Raw genomic sequence first — 19,438 nt, forward strand, 5'->3', positions numbered from 1 at the left:
AACAGTTTACTCAACTAGCATACTTTTGAATAGAACAATATCGATAGTTTTCCATTGTGAATACGTTTGCTTGATGACAAACAGCTGATTCTGTCACCGCGTGTTTCTAAAACAGCTCGGTTTAAATTTAATTTTTAAATAATAATAATAATAAATTTTGCCTTCCTTATCCAATATGAGTGACGATGAAGAACAGTATGATCCAATTGCACATAAAAAGCTTCTGCAGGCCGTTAGTAGCCTAGGCAATGTGCAGCATATCCGCAAATCTACACGCGACGAGCGCCAGCCAGAACAGAATGAGTTTCAGTTGTTCAAGAGTGCCAATGCAACAGACCACGCAGCTAAGGCCGTGGGTGTGAACGATTTGGTTCAAATCTTGCGCACTTCCAAGCACATTGAAACTGGCAAGAAGCTGAAAAATGTGCACAGCACTAAAAAGGTCCTTCAGAAACCACTTGAGAAGCCGGTTGCTGATCGCATCAAGCGAACAATTGGCTACGAAGGTGTTAAGAAGAAACTTGCACGCTGGGATGCTGTCGTGGCTAAACAGCGCTCTGCCGAAACTCAGGTGAGATGAGATGATATAGATATGGTACAAAACTAAAGGCAGACGATTTCTTGCAGATATTTCCCATCCCATCGGAAACGATTTACGTAAATACAGCAGCCCATTCAAACGCCATTAAGACGAGCATTAAATCGGAGCTAGGCAAAGAACTTCAAGCAAGCATTAAGAAGCTGAATGACTTACGCAAGGTACAGACCGGGGACAACACTGATGAGCAGGAATTGGCACAAGAGGAAGAGAGGTTGTTGGCCCAAAAACTAACTCGTGATGAGCTCCACGCAAGACGTCGTGAGCTGGCCTATTTAAGAATGCGCGAGTCTCAGAAGTCGGCTAAGGCTCGCATGCAAAATAAGATCAAATCCAAGAAATATCATAAGCTGCTGAAGCGCCAAAAGATATTAGAGCAAGTAAAGCAATTTGAGATACTGAAGAAGACCAATCCGGAGGCTGCCCTGGAGAAACTAAACGCATTGGAGAAGAGTCGGTTGGTGGAACGCGCAAGTTTGCGACACAAAAACACGGGCACTTGGGCCAAGAATCTACAGATGCGCGCCAAATACGATAAGGAGGTGCGCAAAGATCTTGCCGAGCAATTGGCTGTGAGTCGCCAGTTGACGGAAAAGAAAGTGGATACGGATAGCGAGCATGAAGAACAGACAACAACTAAAATAGAAACAAATGTCGACGAGTCGATCGCCGATCCCTTCAATCCATGGATGACATTGAAACAAACTGAAAATGATGAACCCAAAGCTGAGGAAGAAGAGGTCAGCTGGCGCAAGTATTGGACAGAGCGTAATCAAAATGAAAAACTGCTAACTGATCACAATGCGGAAGTGGAACAGGTCAAACGTGAGAAGCGGCAGCAGACTACGCAACCCATAAAGGAATCACCAAAAAAGAAAAAACCCAAGATTTATATGGAAAATGGTTGGCAAGTTGAGGAAGTTGAGGAAGCTAATGAAGCTCCAGCTAAAACTAAAACATTGGATGAAATATTCGATGCTCAAAAGGATAATTTAAACAATCACTTAATCCATAAGTTAAATAATCTAAAAAGGCAAGCAGCATTGCTGAAAAGGCTGTCAAAAAAGTCGAAGAAGCCGAAGATGAAACATGATGCACTGAAAAACTTAAAGGATTTAACATTCAAGAAGACTAAGCAACGTGTGGAAATCGATGAGCCACTCAATCAAGATGAACTGGAGCCTAAAGAAGCTGTAAAAGTTATAGAAGCTGTTAACGATTTACCAAAATCGAAAGAAGAAAAGAATTCAACAGCTAAAGTGGCAGATATTGATCCCGACAAGGTGATCCCCATAACCTGGAAACAAAAAATGCGCCTCTCGGATGTTGTAAACGATGCTTTGGCTGACGACGATGCAGCCGAATTCGATGAAGCCGATCCTGTGGCCGAGCGCCAAATGCTTATTAGTGAGGCCTTTGAGGATGATGATATTGTAGCTGATTTTAACAAGGATAAGAAAGACGACTCGGAAGTAAAGAACAATGAACTGCAGTTGGCAATGCCCGGCTGGGGCTGTTGGGGAGGCAATGGCATATCCGAAAAGGTATTGGAAAGACGCAACAAGCGACTGCTTCTCAAGTTGGCAGAGCCCGAGAAGCGTCGCGATGACAACAAGGACAATGTCTATATAAATGAGGCGAGCAACAAACAAGCGCGTGCCCATCGCGTCTCCAGCATACCATTTCCATTCAAATCTCTGGCCGATTATGAAGCCAGTATTCGTACGCCCATTGGACGCGAGTTTGTGCCTGAAACTGCTTTCCGTATGCTCACACGTCCAGCGGTCATTACGCGCAAGGGTCAAGTTATTGAGCCCATGGATGAGAGCGAGCTGGTCAAACCCGATCGTCGTCTGCGTCATGTGGTGGACAAGAGGATTAAACGCCAGGAGGAGCAGGCAGAGAAGGCGAAGCGTCTATTGGTAGACTAATTAGATGTAAAACATATTATAAATCTAGAATAATAAATGGAATTTGGTGTTGCATTGCAAACACCTAAATATAAAAGAAAGACACAAACATTTTTTATTTTGACATTTTAGTTTTTTTTCTTTCTTTTTTGTGTTTTCGTTTTTTCAATTGTTTATTTTACAAAATTTTGCCTTGGACTAAATTAATCAAAGAAAGTCTCATTGCTAAATTGCGCGTTGTTTGCTTGTTTAACTGGAATTTCGTATATATACATACATACATCAATATACTACATATGTATATATGTTAAAAATTGTATAAATTATTTGTTTAAATAATACAATTTGACAATAAACTAAAATTCACATCACGCAGCGCAAATAAAGTTTTGCAAATACCTAATTTAGTTCAAACAATTTATATTGATATAAACAAATTTAGTTCATCTTTTATTATTATAATTATTTTCAATTGGAAGTTGAATTTGTTTGACATTTAGATGTATAATGTACACACATTTATATAATATATGAAATGTTTAATTGTTTGTTTTTAAATTGCTTGTTGGCAATTTGTCTATTGCTTTTTATTATTATTATTATTATTTTTGATTTCCATTTCATGTAGCTACAATTGAGCTAATAGCATATGTTTTATTATTATCTTTATTTATATATTTATATGTATATTGTTTTTTATACTTTTGCATAATACTTTGCCTTGCCATATATTTCTCCTTTTTTATTTTTTAAGCAAAAGTTAAAGAACTAGAAAAAACAAAAGTTCTTAACAGTAAAAACTACTTAACATCAAGTTTTGGGTTTACTTTCAATTTCGGTTCAATTTCATTTGTTTGTTTTTTATTTTTTGCGCTGTATTTATTTGCTGAACCTAAATCGTGTATATATAAATATATATACTTTACATATATCGTATATTTGCTGGCTTAGGAAAATGCCACGACTTTGAGTCGTTTTCTTGTTTTCAGTTTAGTCAAATATGGAGCTCATAGAATTGAACACCTTGCTTCCATTTACAATTTCAATGTTTTGAACTGTTTGTTTTTTGTTTTCTTTTGTTTTTGTTTTTGTTTTTCTACTAAAATGCTAATAAAAGACACTTTTTGCCAGGCATCTCAAAATTGCTAATTTGTTTGTTTGATTTTTCTCTCTTTTCCCGCCCCCCATTTTCACACACACACACACATACATACATACATACAAAAACCACACATTCTTTCTCTAAACTTTTACAGTTTGTTGGTAAGCTTAACCGGCTGGCAATTCATTGTAATAATACCCTGTTATCCTCTGCTGCATCGGCCGCCTACATTAGCACACAGCATTTGCGACTGGAGCTCGTGCTGTCGCTGACCACGTCGCCAGTGTTGCCACAGAACTTGTTAACCGAATTGGCGTTACCGGATGTGGCCACTGGCGCAGCTGACTCAAAGTCCAATAGGCTGGGACTCATTGCGCCCAATCCCAGTGGCTGCGTAGCGATCGGACCGGCGGCCATGTTGTTGTTGTTGTTGGCGCTGCTTGTGTTGTTGTTATTGTTGTTGTGATTAACCGTAGTGGCGGCTCCTAAAACAGAACCATTAGTTGTTGTTGTTATTGATGTAGCAGTGCTTGCATTAGCAGCACTAGCGCCAGCACTTGTGGATGAAAGCTCGAAATTGTTAAGCACATTGGCGGTGCGCGACAGCGAACGTTGCTTTTTCAAATTTGACAAAGTAACGGCACCCGCATCCATAGCAACATAGTGCTGAGAAGCATGTTGCTGGCAATGTTGCTGTTGCTGCTGCTGCTGATGTTGCTGAAGCAGCAGCGCATGTTGCTGCAATTTCTGTTGATGTTGCTGCAGATGTTGCTGCGAATGCTGCTGCGGATGTTGCTGCGAATGTTGCTGGCTATGCTGTTCTTGTTGATGATGCGTGCTGTTTGTGTCTACATGAGTTTGGGTTGTGTTGTGGGTGGTTTGGGTGGTTGATTGGTTTATTTGTTGATGATGATGCAGGCAGGCAGACGACACAAAACGAGCGCAACGAGTCGAATACAAAAAAAAAAAAAAAAAGAAACATAAAATCACAAGCAAATGTTATTTAACTTTTCTTAATTTTCTTTTATATATAAAGCTAATGTTTTAGAACGAATTGTGTATACCCTGTAATTGTTATAGAGAGTAGTAGCTCAAGCTGTGTAATGTGCTGACTATAAATGTACAATAAATAAGATTCTTTTTGCAAGCATTACCACTACGCTAATACCCCGTAGAGCTATATGATATATTAATATAATGTGGAGTTGCATATGATTTTTCTTTTTTTTTTGCAAAGCAATACCAATACACTAATACGCTTTAAAGCTAAATAATACGTTAACATACATTATAGTTAGTTACTCTTCTACAATATATACATTTTGTAGAGCATGCCGTAGTCGTGTTAGCCTAACAGTTAGCTTGATTTTTGCCTTGACTTGCGTTTAAGTAGAGTCGTTAAACAAACATTAGACAGCGACATTTGACACAGGGGAGAAGCATTTAAGCGGCGTTGCTTGATTGGAGCAAGCTGTGACTGTGTGTGTGTGTGTGTATGTGTGAGTGTGCAGGTGTTGTATGTGTATGTGTGTTTCTTTTTATATAGCTAATGTTTATATTACTCACCCACTAGCACAGTGACCTGCACGTTGATCTTGCCGTTGTTCGCCGCCTTGGATGACTGAATCTGCAGCGCCTCAGCACTGGCCGCCGTGCCCTGGTCCGTCAATATGACCGCTGCGGCAGAAGTGGCGCGCTGCAGTTCGCCGCCGCCAGCGCCCGGGTCACCCGCCTTGAGCAGCTGCTCGTCGTTCTCGCGTCCGTCGGGCGGGCGACGCGGCAGATAGGAATGTGTCGTTGTGAGCGTTATGTTGTCCACGGCATCCGCGGACTTGGAGTGCGACAGGCTGGCCGTCGAGGGCCGTTTCTCAGAGCTATTAATGTTATTGTTGTTGTTGTTGTTGTTATTGGTCGTGTGATAGGCATAGCCATTGGGCAGATCAGCGGCAGCTGTGGCCGCCGTGGAGCCGGAATCGGTCGCCTCCTGTGCCTGCAGACGCAGGCGAGCCTCCTCCACAGCATCCTTTTTGGTTGTAAGCGTTTTGTCGCGCAGGCTGGTGCGACGCACCGATTGGGCTCTGAGCAGAGAAAGAGAGAGGAAGAGGGGGAGTAACGATATTATACAAATATTTACATTTTATATATGTTGCTATAGCCTACCTGGTATTGTTGCTCTGCGAGCGCCGAACGCGCCTTCGTTGCGCCTCCGCCAGTCGTTTGCTCTCCTGTTCCGTCTTCAGCTGCTCGATGCGTTCACGTATCTCCGGATCCTCACAGATATCTGAAATAGTTGTTTGACATGGTAAGTATATATATATATATGTATGATTGGGGAGTGGTATCTCAGCTTACCTGAAGGCGTTTCATCATCTTTGTTGCGCACATTCAAATCAGCACCACATTGCGCCAGCATCTCCAGAACTTCCAGCTGTGAGGATAATGAGAAACAAGTTGAGATAAAAATTCCATATTTCATCAGCACTCCACTTACATGTCCCCAACATGCTGCTGCGTGCACAGGCGTCCACAGATCCTTGTCCATGGCATCCACGTTGACGTGCTGCTCCAGCAAGAACTCTACGACGCGCACATAGCCATTGGCAGAAGCTATGTGCAGCTGCAAGAGAGAGAGAGAGAGACAGGGTGAGGGAGGGATTGTGAGCATTCTTTTCATTCAGTTTGTTTCCTCTCACTCACCGGCGTGGCGCCTTGATAGTCTGGCTCCTCGAGATCCCCACCGGTGCGCGCCAGCTCCATTAGGTCCTTGAGCATGAGACGCTCCGTGGAGGAGCGCGTCTCGTCGATGAGCTCCTGGGTGACGCCCCGTTGCGCCATCTCGCCCTCAATGAAGTCCAGGGTGTTCTCATCGTCGCACAGATCATACGGCATATTGCCATCCGTGTTGACGGCCAACAGATTGGCATTGTGCCGTATGAGTATGCGCACCAGCTCCAAATGGCCGCAGGTGGCCGCCGCATGCAGCGGCGTCCATTTATCACTGTCCTGCGCATCCACATTGGCGCCATAGTCGAGCAGCAGCCGCAGCATGTCCACGTTGTTGTCGATGCAGCACTGATGCAGCGCCGTCAGGCCATCCTCGTTGGCCGCATCTGGTGTGATGCCATTCTGCAGCAGTGCCGCCACCTCGGGCATGTCGTTCCGCGACGCCGCCTCCAATAGCACCACGCTATTCTCGAACGATATGTGCCGCCTGCCACTGACCGTGCCCGAGCCATTGGCATGCCGAAAATGATGTGTGGTGTCGCCCGAGCCGCCGTTCTGGACGGTGCCGGCGCTGTTGCTGCCGCTGCTGCCTCCGCTGGCCGTCTGGCCCTTGGCTCGCTGCAGCTTGAGCCACTCCTTCTCTTTCTGCCTGGCCAGCTTCAGCTGCTGAGCGCGCCTCCTGCAAAATAGAATCTGCGTTAGTCTGCAAACTATTTTTATGGGCTACGCTTAAGTGGACTTATAAATGTTTAATTGGTTTCATATTTATTTGCTACAAATGGGATTACAACTACACGTATCTCGCACTCTCTCGGTCTCTCTCTATCTCGCTCACTCTACATCCAATCAAAACTTGGTCTACAACTTTTCATTTCTTACTTGGAAGTTCGCATTGCTCTCGCCCCGCTCGCAGTCAAAGTTGAAATAGTGTGAGATTTGTCCTAAACAGATTTTAACTACATCGAACGTGCGTGACTTTGTTCGTTGGCCTTGGGCCAAATGGAGAGATCATTAAACGCTCTTGATAGCAATTTCGAATTTCGAACTTCACATGCTTCCTATTCGCAAATAGAAAACAGTTTAAGCAGCCCTTTTAAAGCGTTCAATTAGCAAACTCTGTTAAAGTTCAGCTCAGCTTCTGCTTTATTGGATAACACATTCGACTGTTTCTAGTGAGCCTTGCTTCTATCGCGAAACTATTTAGACTGTTCTATTTTGGTTCTCTGAAAACCATTCTCCACAAAATTTATAAAGCTTCATCTGCTTCTGTTAATTATTTAATTGCTATGTAACTTTTAGGTGCGTTCAATTTCAAAGTAAATTTTCTGGAATTTAATGAATCAGGATTTCAAGCTTCCGAACTAAATTGCATAGTACACTTACACTATTTAGCCGTGATTTAGCCATGGCTGATTCGTTCATTCAACAGCGTAACGAAAGTGAAAACATCACATCTTTATTTATATGCAAAGGTTTAATTATAGAGCACAGCATGAAGCTAATCACTGAGTAAACCATATCGAATGCAGTTGATTAATATTTATACATATTTATTATTATTATTATTATTATATTACATTTGTTTATTTATTTTTTCATGTTAATTTCCTTTCATTATTATTTTTATTATTAAATATTTCATATTATTTATTAAACAGTTCTTATGAATTTTTTTGTTTATATTTATTTTTTTTAAGAAATAATTTCTGTGATGTTTTTTATATTTGCAGTTTTTTTTTAATCTAATATATTTTTTATATAACTGACTTTTTAAAATATTTCTATTTTTAATAATTTTTATATTTTATGTATACGTATATATATTTTTTAAAATTTAATTTAATTTATTTCTTTTAATAAATAACTTCTGTGATTTTTTTTTTTATATTTGTAGTTTATTGTATATACTATCATTTTTATATACATGTCTTTTTTAAATATTTCTACATTTAATCAGTTTTATATTTTATTTCCATATATAATTTTGTATATAAAATTTTTCATTTAATTTAATCAGTTTCTTTTGCTCCATTTATGTACTTACAGTCTGGCCAGTTGGAGTCTCTCGTGCGTGGGCAGACTCTCCACCGTCTGCATCTCGGCCACCAGGTCGGCGTGCTCCATCTTGAGCTGCTTTGTGTAGTTGGCATCCTCCTGACTTTTGCGCTGTATCAAAATGCCTTTGATCATCTTGACGTGGCCTGCTGGAGCTGAGCTGATGTTGATATGTTGTAGAATATAGTAGTAGTGTTAGTTAGTTATTCACACACACTTGGCAACGCTGGCCAAGGGTTGTTGTAGTTGCTGCTCTTGTTATCGTGCTTGTTGTTGTTGTTGTTGTTGTTGTTGCTGTTCGTCTTCTGCGTCGTCTGCATGTAAATTGTAATTTGCATTTTTGAGTTTAATTCTCGTTTGTAGAGTGTCGCCTGTGGTTAGGTATTTTCTTTGTTATCATTGGCGCAGCTGTTGCTGCTGCCACTGCTGCTGCTGCTGCTGCTGTTGCTGCTGCTGCATCTATTATTATTAATAACAATATTATTGTTATTATTCTGTTGATTGCAGTTGTCGATGTTGCTGCAACGTCGACGCAGCCGAGGCAGCTCTCATGGCAGCAGCGCGTCCACAACTGTTGGCACCTTGCAATTTCACCTCTCAGCACCTCTGCGCTCGCTTTTGCCCCGCACTTCTACAAACTTTTCAAACTTCTAGAGCTGCCTGCCTGCAAGAGAAAAGGAGAAAGAGAAAGAGAGAGTTAGAGAAAAAGCCTGGTTAAGTCACAAATCATAAAAAGTAACCCACGCAATTGATTAGTCCCACAGGAGGCTTAAAAATAAGTTCCTTCTAGCATATTTCCCAATAGTGCCCATTGCCCACAGGAACCAATTGTTTGTTAGACTCAGAGCACAATAAAGGTAAGTAAACAGGTTATAATAAGGCTATATATATATGTTTGTATATATACTTTTATTCACAGTGAGAAACTTCTATAAGGTAGGTTCCTCCTTCTGTCTGTTTGATTCCTTCTATATCCCTCTAGTCTAATAATTTGTATAATTATAATAATATATACTACTACTACTACATATTACAATACTTATTAATAATAATATAATATTAATAATATAATATTTCTTCTTAAAAAAATCCAGAGGAGAAGCACAGAACGTCTAGGCAGCAGCAGGTCAGAAATACGACTGAGAGTGGCTTTGCTGTTGGGCCGACCTTATATAGGTGTCAAAAGTTCACTCAAAATACAGAAAATTTCAAGAGCGGAATGAGTGGAATTTTAGGCACGATCAGCAATGAGCAGAACGAATAACTCTCTTGGGAATACTAATGGAATGGAACTATAGTAGAGGAAACTGGAAATGGACGGAAATTTAGGAAATAAATAGTAATTATGTTTCTAATAATGAAGATCATAAATTACATATAATAATAATAATTGATAATAATAATGATAATAATAATAATAATAATAATTTAATAATAATTTTCTTTAAGAGAATAATAATGATGATAATTATAATAATATGTAATAATGATAATGAATATATTGATAGTGGTTTCATACAAATAACATGAAGATAATCATGACAATAGTTATGCTTATAGTTATGTTAAGGACAGTTGCTTAAATGATACGCTCTATACGCCGTATGCCATAACACTTTAATTGCATTTGCGTTATGTAGTTTTATTTTAAAATACTTGAAGTTGCTGGCTCGGGTTAACTGGCTAAAATGCGTAAGGCCAAAATCCAATTGCATGATAAAGTTTCGTTGGTCAGAAGAGTAAGCAAGATAAATTGATGCTGGCAGCAGTGCAGACACAGCAGATTGACAAGGGGAGTGAAGAGGTTGAGAGAGAGAGAGAGAGAGAGACAGTGAAAATGAGAGCCAGAGGAGTAGCCGCAGCAACAGTCGAGGCAATTGTGCTAATGGAAAAGCTATCAACTAGCGCACAAACTGACAAACTAGACACATTTCGCTTTATATTTGTGTTTTGCCTTTTTGTTTTGTTTTTGTTTTTGCTTTTCTGGATGCGCTGAAGTGTATGAATAATGTCAGTGTGTTAGTCCTGCGAGTGCCTCGTCTCCATGTCCTTGCCAGCTGAAGTGGTTCAATAGCCAACAAAATGAAGTTTTGGCAACACCAACAGCAGCAGCAGCAGCAGCAGCAGCAGCAGCAGGAGCAGCAGCAGGAGCAGCAGCAGGAGCAGCAGCAGGAGCAGGAGCAGCAGGCGCTGAGGCATGTCGAGTTCATTTGAGTTGAAGATGAGCTCTGATGCGACGTTAGCTTCATTGCCACATCGCATCGCATCGCGTTGCCTCGCGTCGCCTCATGTTGCACGTGGCAAAGAGCATTTTTAAATGAACACAGCTGCTGCAAAGCCCTTTTAAAGAACTTGCAATGCTGCACACTGAGTCACTCATTTGCTATGCCCTCTCATTGGGGATACCTGTGCAAGGCCTTAAATAAACTGTCAAGAGTGTGTGTGTGTGTGCCTCTGTGTGTGTGTGAGTAGGGATTAGTTATAAGCATAGCTGCTTGCAGCACTACATAAACTTCACAAATGTAAATAAAATTTACATTCAGTTGTCCTAGCAAATATTTTTCTGCTCGGATATAATCTGCTCATAAAAGTTGCCATGAAAAAAATAAAAAGTTTAAAAGTTGATAAACATTCTTGATACATTTTTTATGTACTACATTTGAATAAAATACTAGTATAGGGTTTTAACTCTAAGCTTCACAAAACTGGCATAAACTTTTTCATAAATAACGCTCTTCTATGTGCTTCTCAAATATGCACGAATAGCGCTTTAATTTACCTAATGGAATGCTATAAAAGTGTTGACTAAAGTTTTTTAAATATACCCAAACTTTAACGCTCCTCTATGTGATTCTCATGAATTCAGCTAGGTCTTTCATTTTGGCTATTGTTCAATAAATTGTAATTGAATATTTTTTTTTTGCTATTTAGCATTTGTCTCTAGAATTTCATTCAACATCCATCTATGCCCTTCTATTTGATTTTCATGGTATTCAAGTAGGCTTCACAGGAGTCTCACTTTGCTGTTTTGGAATGTTCAATAAGTAATTTGTACTCGCTGACTGACTAACTGCCGTTTCCCATTCAATGAAACTGTCCTTCTATGCGCTTCTCAAACATATCGAATTACAGCCTTGTTCTCTTGCTCTATTGGAATGTGACTGAAAAAAAGTTTTTGTTGTTTTGCTGCTGCAGTAGTACGTGTGTCATTAGAATTAAATTATATTGCGCTTCTATGCGATTCTCATTACAGCACGCAGCTTCCATCGCATGCTAAATGAGCGTGTTGTTTTTTTTTTTTCCTCCTTTTTTTCTCGAAGCTGAACAACTACCGTTTGCCCGTTTGATTGATATCTAGAGCTCAACTCATTAAAAGTCAGCTATATCTCTGGGGACTCGTTTGAGTCTCGTTTGTGTATGCCGCATGTGGCAGACTCCCTTGGCGCGTGCATTGCCGCATTGTGTGGACTGTTGCCAGCACGCTGAAGTTTGCCCGTTAAACGCAAAACAAACTCGAAATTGGCACAAAAAACACCTGTGACCCTTTTTCTTCTGCTGTTGTTGTTGTAGTTTTCCTTGTGTGTGCCGCAGCGGGCGTGCAGGGAGGGAGGGGCGAAACGTGGCGGACAATCAGCACTCGAATTTAATTTGCATGGCCAGCCATCAGCCAGAGCTATAGCTACAGCTACAGCTACAGCTACAGCTACTGCGAGTCCCTGTGGCAGCTCCCTTTGCGAGCTCCAACTCAGCTTGACTCACGTGCGCTCGCTTTTATTTGATTTTGATTTCATTTTTTGGGGCACACAGCAGGCAGCAACACCAACAACAGCAACCTGAGTCACAAACAACAACAATGAACTATAATTTACGTTGCCCTGCATTGCTGTGGCACAGTTTTTGGACTCCTCGCTGCCACAGAGACCCCTGTGCCAGCCCCTTCTCCTCCTTCTTCTCCTCCTCCTCCTGCTGCTGCTTATGCTTCTGCTTTTACTTCTGCTTCTGCTTTTAAGGAAGGCAACAATAACAATAGACCTACGCTTGGCCTCGCCAACGTCGTCGCCTCTTGGGCCAACGCTTAAAACTAACATCCTTAGCCCCACTTGCCGCTTCCCACTTCCCGCCTCCTGCTCGCTTGCCAAACACATCAGCTTCGTGCTTCCTCCTGCTCTCATTTGCATTCTCATTGCGCTTCTCATCCTTATGCTAGACGGGTGCTAATGCACTCAATGCAAGCACATAATTCGCTGTCCTCGAGAGGCGGAGAGGCTGAGTGGCATGCAACACTTGTAAGCCACCAAGAGCTGGCCAAAGCCAAGCCACCGACAGCCCATCCACCGTTACACCGACTAAGCAAGGTTCTGATATTAAGTTATAATGAAAATGAACTGTAAAATGGGAGAATGCGAAAATTACGAATACAATTATTACGTGAGTTAAAGAAGATCTAGAGCTAGATACAGCGCTGGATTTGCTATTGAAGAGCTTTATAATTGATAAGGAAGAAGAAGCTGAGACGAAAGGCAAGTTGAGTGTGTGATATGGGGAAAGGGCGGGGTAAGAATAAGATGCGAGTATACATTTGATGGAAGAGTTCAATATAAGTTTTTAATAGAACTAGAAGGGAATAGGAGGAACAGATAAAAGAAGATGGAGGAAAATATAATTTCATATAATAATTATTGTTAAGAGCTCATAATTTAATCCTAAATCATTTACTGTTTAGGTATTTCTAATGTCACCTAAATCTAGTTTAATATAATTTCATCATTTCATATACTCTAGTAATAATATATAGCCAGCTTTACACAGTAATTTATTTGATTCGCTGTTTCCACTGTGCCTCAGCTATAAAGGCACTCATTAGAGGGTCTTTCGCTGGAGATCTGATCTAAAGCTGCGACAGCGACGCCTGAGGATATTTTGTATGTTTTTTTTTAACCGTTAGTTGTGGCTGTGCCCACTTGCCATTGTTTTTGTTGTAGCTGATGCTGGACTCATGTTGCATATTGCGCCTGTCGAGAGGCATTCAGCTCAGTGCGTCCCGCCCGTCCACTCGTCCACTCGTCCGTCCGTCTGTCCGTGCCCTAGAGCAGGTCATCCTGAGCGCCGTCATCGTCACTTGCCTTGATGTTGAGGCCATTTAGTTTGAATTAAGCTTGAAGAGTTTTTCTGACATTTCTTCTTCCACTTTCGCTTTCGCTTTCGGCTTCGCTTTTTTATGTTTTATCTTAATGTCTTCATTTCATAAGTTATTTGCTTATGGCTTACGTTATTCGGCTGTTGCATAAATCTACAGCTCAAGCAGCAGCAATATTAATAACTTAAGAAGCCAACGCACGCACAGGCATGTCACACACACACACACACACACTCGGCATGTGGGTGGGGGGTGGTAGAGCACATAACAAGGAAGCTGCCTTGTTGGCTGACCAACTGAAAGCACGCATACGCCCTGATGTACGAGAATGACTTGCCTTGAATATTTTCGGCATTCGATAGTTGCTGCAGCTGCCGGCTGTTGCTGCTTGCCACAATTTGTGGCAGGAGTATGTGCCCCCCTTTTGTATTGATAGACAACAAACATGCAGCAAGCTGCACACATAAATGGAAATTGTATCAGAGTATCCTTGCTGGACCCCCCGGACCCCCGGACCACCGGCAACTACTTTCAATTCAATCGACCTTCGTCCAGCTGCCACACGAGTGGACGAGATGCCAAGGCTTATCGAGATGTCTCTAATTACGAGTTATAAGTTATTGCCATAGCATATTAAATGCAATAAATGCCTGTCATAACAGATTTCCAGCATTCTCCTAGTTCATTGAAAGAGATTTGTTTATAGAAGAGATAAAATAGATTGCTTAGCCCCTTGGGAGCAAAGCAGTAAATACAGCCATAGATAATGCTCACTCAATTTATATTTCAGTTTATTGCTGAATAAACAATATTATTTTGCTATTTCACACTGAGTGGGCAATGAAAATTATTATTAACAGTTCTATTCTTTTTTTAGCTTTCAACTATTTATAAAATCATCTGGCAGAAGGTAAATCGCGAACTGCTGCTACGAGTAATGAATTAATTAACATGTTCTTATATGCTAATCGCTTACATGTTAACGAGCCGATTGTACATACCCCTTTAAGATACCCTATCATTAAGAGATTAATCACACTTTCTTGCCTTTTACATGCCGGCGACTCTTCCTTCCACTACTCTCTGCCTCTCTCTGTTCCTCTACTAGGCAAGCATTTGCCGTGCCTTTTGCTTAAGGCGCTTCACACTCGCGCTCTATTCTGCCTACTCACACTCATGACGTGCCTTTTGCTTGCCTTTTACATATATACGACTCACTTGCTATCTCCCTCTCACGCGCCAAGCTCATATTAGGCAGCAGCAACAACAATGACTCAAAAATTTGCCATCGCTTGCGTTGCTGATTTCGACTGGCTGCTCTCCCCCTCCCCCTCTCCCTCACACAGATAATGTATTTACGTAGCCGATGTGCTCATTTATGCCCATGCCATCCCTAAAAGTCAACTGTTCCACAACTGTTGGCCGTTTTGGTCATCATCCTTTCAAAATTGAGTAAAACGTGTTAGGATCGCAACAGCACTGCCTGATGAGAGACAGACACACGCACAAGCACACATACAAACACAATTACGCCCACACACACAGCGTGTGCTGTCATTGTTATTGCTCTTGTTGTTGTTGTTGTTGTTATCGCTGTCTTCCTTTTGGTGTTGTCATTGTCACTGGCTTTAAGCTGTGTCCATCATTTAAGTTGCTGTTGTTGTTGTTGTTGTTTTCATATGCTTAACGAATGTTTTTTTTTAAAGCCATGAGTTAATTTCTGTGCGCTTTTCATTAAAACCGCGCCTGCTCTATCACTCTGTCTCCCTCTTTCTTTCCCTCTTTTCGCTCGCTCACACTAATTTGCGCCCGCTTGCCTTTTCGCTTTGCTTGCCGAGCACCTGCAGCGCCATCTAGCGTTCAATTGTTTGCGTATCGGTTTAATTATTGCCTTGCGCCCCTTTTTTCTCTCCTTTGCCACCCGCTACTTGCTCATTTATTTATATTCACGCCCACGGCTCATTTTCATTTGACCCACTGACAAGTGGCAACACCTACTGCTTGGCCATGGCTATGGCTATGGCTATGGCTATATGTCTACCTGCCCCCCACCTTCGCTCCCCTGTGGTTTCATTCGTCCAGCTGGCTCGTGTCTTTTGTATTTTAAATTGCTGTTCCTGTTCTCATTTTTGTCGCGCTGCTCTTTATTGTTGTTTTTGTTGCTGTTGCTATTGTTGTTGTTGTTGTTGTTGTTGTTAGTGTGCGTGGCTGCATTTATTTATGTGAGCGCAAAGAGGAAAATTGTGTCGTCGCTTTTCGCAGGTGAAATATTTTTAATTAAAAAAAAAAATCTTTTATTTAAGCGTCTGTCAGACAACGCCAAATGCATTATATTCTCTCACTCAGTCTCTCTCTCCCACTCTTTCTCTCGTTCTGCCTTTGTCATTCAGATTTGGCTTTGGATTATGTGGCATTAACTATATCTGAAGCAACACAAACAATTAAACTTTGTGTGCCAGAGGCAATTTGCTGAAATATTTCCTCAAATTATATATGTCTATATATACTATAGTTTTACTTATTTTACATACATCAAAAACTTATTTTTATTTTGTCTGGAATTTGTTTCAGTTGACAGACAAAAAAAAAAACGTATTTTCTTTAATTTTCTTTTAGTTTTAGTTATTTGTCTCGCATTTGCCGTTAGTAATTTATTGTTTGTTTTTCAGTTCTTTTGCTTTTGTTTCATTTTATTTTTATAGAGCTATTAATAAATTACTTGTGTGCTTTTCGCTTAGGTCAGGTAGTTGGGCAATGAATTGTTTCGTATTCGAACATTTTAAAATAAATATATTTGGCTATATACTATATAATCTATCGGATTATAAAAATATTTGAAAATTTAAATAAAAAACCTATAAAAATATAAAAGAAAATTGCTTTGGCAATAAACATTTTAGTATTTCACATACGGGAATTTATTGAGCTATGTGATTTATAAATATTTAAAAACATATTTCATTTCTCTTCAAATTGACTAGATAAATTTTATCGAATATTTAAGCTCTTTACGTATTTTTTATCCATTGAAAACAGGAAATCCAGGTTTTGCTATATTTATATGTAGTTCTTATATTCTGCTCTTTTATTTATTCTCTACATCACTCTTCCTCATCTTTTCTAAATACTCAGCTCTACCTTTAGTTAACTTTTCATTACCCACTTCAGTTCACTTTAACCACTTTTCCTTTGGCTCAATTGCCATCGCTTTGCCAGCTCCATTATATTCGTAATGCCCAATTTAATTTTCAATTTTACTACATGTAAAATTTCATTGCATTACATTTAATGCTAGATTCGTATGCATGTACATACATATGCCAGATAAAATATGTGTGTTAGCCAAGTTTCCATCTGCTCAGCTGCATTTACAATAAGCCAAAGAACTTATTGCTTCCACTCGAGTATTTTCAGCTTTATGCTATTTGCTTCCTCTTTCGCTTCTTCCGCTTTTGTCATGCCAGCTAATGCTGTTTGCTTGTCGGGGAATCCCCATCAAGTTTTTTTATTTTTTATTTTTTGCTGCCCGCTTGGAGCACTTAAAATTGTGATATTTGAGTGAAAATGTTTTCGCTTATATTTTGTTATTGTTGCACTGTACGCCGAAAATATTTCTGTGGCCCACCTGAAAAACCCTGCCCCATGTTGCCCATATATCTGCGCTCCACTTTTTAACAAGGTTAGCGAGACACACACACATACACACACATGCTTTGGGGACCCAAATTTATGTTACAAAATTTTGCTGTTGCTGCTGTTTTTTTTTCCTATTTTCGTTTTTGGTCATTTGCAATATGCGCGCCATTTAATGGAGCTCTACGTAGCCCTAGACCCCAGTGTCCCGCCCCCTAACTATATCACCCCACCACTGCACTTACTTATTCTGGGGCTATTTGCGAAATGGTGTCAAACGGATATGCATGTTGATTTAATTTGCACCTTCGCTTAAACGCTCGGACGGACGGACCCAGCAGTAGCTATAGCCGTAGCCATAGCAGAGGCAGAGGCAGAGGCAGTGGCAGAGGCGAAGCAACAGCAAATTATTTCTAGCGAGTAAATTAGACTGCTCTAGATTGGCTCGATCCGTAAAGCCCGAGCCACAAACAGCAGTGCGCTATATATCAAATATGCATGTCCTGTGCGAAAATCAACGCCAGCTAATTGCGCGATTTTTATCACCCAACAAACGAGGTCGTGTGCGCTTGGCCCCAAAATGAAATCAGCGAGAATCCGAAATTGGGGGCCTGCTATACCCAGGAGATATCCTGGAATTATGACAAGACAAATGAGCTAAATATATACTATGTGCTAGCCAAAACGAAGCGAAAAAATGTAACTATAGTATGTATGCACCTAGTGAATACCCTGTAGTGCTGATATTGTCGTAGACCATATGAATATACATACATATATCATATATTACTATATACCTTATATATAATAAGTATAGCAATTTATATACATATATTTTTTTTAAATATTAATATACGTTAAAAAAATGAATGAATGAATGAACATACCCTAGAATGTTATTAGATTTGCTAAGATATTTCTATGCCATTTTGAAATTTGTACAGTTATTTTACTCATATATCTCTGTATACAAATATAAATAAACAATAAAAATGGTATCAATCATAATTTTCTGAAAAATATCCTGTAATTAGGATGAAGCACTTTGTCATTGTTAAGCACTTCTGCTCTATTAATGTGCTTAATTATTAAGGCCTATAAGAAATTATATAGAGTTATTTATAGCCATGCTACATACACATACCCTGTAATTATGATATATGGATTGCACTCTATTAATCTTGTTGTAAGCTATATATTTACATTTACCATTGCCATCATAATAAACATTCATTTCTGTTAATCGATTTGCTGCCCACATTTTCCCATTACAGGGTATGCAATGGCATCATTTTTTTTTGCATTTCTTCTTCTTTATTTGCTTGGTGTTTCGTTCTTTGGTGCTAGCGCTGATTAATTAATTTACTTTTGTGCAAAGCGAACGATTTATCTCGCCGCGTATACGTAATATATGTTCCACGCGGCGTATGAGTAATGAGTCCAACTAAATTTAAGCACCTCGCTTTGGCCCTGTCATTGGCACTGGGCTTGGCAAGCAAGTTTATTATTATTAAATACGGTTCTCTGCCTTCGGAACTCCTGCAGGACACGGCACGTGTCCGAATGCCGCTATTTATTTATTTAGTGGCTTAATAATTGAGCACGTGATCTTATAAATGTTATGGCCTCGCATAATCCGGCACTCTTCATATATATATACGCTCATTTCATTGTCTTTCCCGCTCTCTCTCCCTCTCTCTCTCTCTTTTGCTGACTGCCTCCGTCACTTTCTCATTTCCGGTAACCATTTGAGCACGTAATTGGCTTTTGGGAGTACACAGAACGAACAAATTTGTATTAAATGTAGGTACTGAGCGAACGAGTCAGTTCCTGTGTGTGTGAGTGTGTGTGAGTCCCGCACACAAAAAAAGGGGTTTACGGGCAGCTTATGTGCGCTTAATACGTACAGCAGACCCGGAATGCCACCGACCACGGGTCCAATTGCGAGGCGACAAGGCTTGAAGCGCAACGGCACGTAGCGCCCAGACTGAATGCTATAAATGGCAGGCATTCGACTCGCATAGCTGTGGGCAAGGGCAGCTCCACTGTAACCACCCCGCCCACGCCCCAATTGGCATAGACCAACTCCGGGGGCGTTCAACTCCACTTGCCTGCCCATAATTGGATACTGTGTTAATATTTTTAGTAATAATCGAAAGCAAACAGAAACAGAAGCTGAAAAAACTCAACTTAAGTTGGGGCATTTCATTTTAAAGGGAATTTATTTAATTGCTGTTTTTTAAGGGAAAGCTCATTATGATAGCGGAAATTGCAAAAAA

The 19,438-nt window shown here is 40.4% G+C and overlaps 2 protein-coding genes across 5 annotated transcripts in view; one reads left to right on the plus strand and one right to left on the minus strand.

The window, feature by feature from the left end:
• The first annotated feature begins 55 nt into the window (after positions 1 to 55).
• LOC6582040 (U3 small nucleolar RNA-associated protein 14 homolog A) lies at positions 56 to 2,609 on the plus strand. Its single transcript, XM_002007717.4, has 2 exons — positions 56 to 571; positions 628 to 2,609. The coding sequence occupies exons 1-2, from the start codon at positions 176 to 178 to the stop codon at positions 2,527 to 2,529; spliced, it is 2,298 nt and encodes a 765-aa protein (XP_002007753.1). The 5' UTR covers positions 56 to 175; the 3' UTR covers positions 2,530 to 2,609.
• A 370-nt stretch (positions 2,610 to 2,979) lies between these two features.
• Positions 2,980 to 19,438, minus strand: part of LOC6582041 (protein phosphatase 1 regulatory subunit 16A) — a 43,744-nt gene continuing 27,285 nt past the window's right edge. For 3 of the 4 annotated variants that reach the window (XM_015162241.3, XM_044010051.1, XM_002007718.4), the window contains 7 exons: positions 8,379 to 9,053; positions 6,308 to 7,013; positions 6,102 to 6,227; positions 5,963 to 6,038; positions 5,771 to 5,891; positions 5,177 to 5,688; positions 2,980 to 4,458 (listed from right to left, as the gene is read on the minus strand). In XM_015162241.3, the coding sequence (XP_015017727.1) occupies positions 3,836 to 4,458; positions 5,177 to 5,688; positions 5,771 to 5,891; positions 5,963 to 6,038; positions 6,102 to 6,227; positions 6,308 to 7,013; positions 8,379 to 8,524 (2,310 nt within the window). In that variant the 5' untranslated portion in view covers positions 8,525 to 9,053 and the 3' untranslated portion in view covers positions 2,980 to 3,835. The remainder of the gene's footprint in view (positions 4,459 to 5,176; positions 5,689 to 5,770; positions 5,892 to 5,962; positions 6,039 to 6,101; positions 6,228 to 6,307; positions 7,014 to 8,378; positions 9,054 to 19,438) is intronic. The other variant, XM_044010052.1, reaches the window with a different exon arrangement.

Source organism: Drosophila mojavensis, unplaced genomic scaffold (assembly GCF_018153725.1).
Source record: "Drosophila mojavensis isolate 15081-1352.22 unplaced genomic scaffold, ASM1815372v1 contig_74, whole genome shotgun sequence".
Lineage (NCBI taxonomy): Eukaryota > Metazoa > Arthropoda > Insecta > Diptera > Drosophilidae > Drosophila > Drosophila mojavensis.

Coding starts and splice junctions, on each gene's coding strand:
- LOC6582040 (XM_002007717.4), top strand. CDS start 176: ATGAGTGACGATGAAGAACAGTATGATCCAATTGCACATAAAAAGCTT. Junction 572..627: donor AGCGCTCTGCCGAAACTCAG/GTGAGATGAGAT, acceptor GATTTCTTGCAG/ATATTTCCCATCCCATCGGA.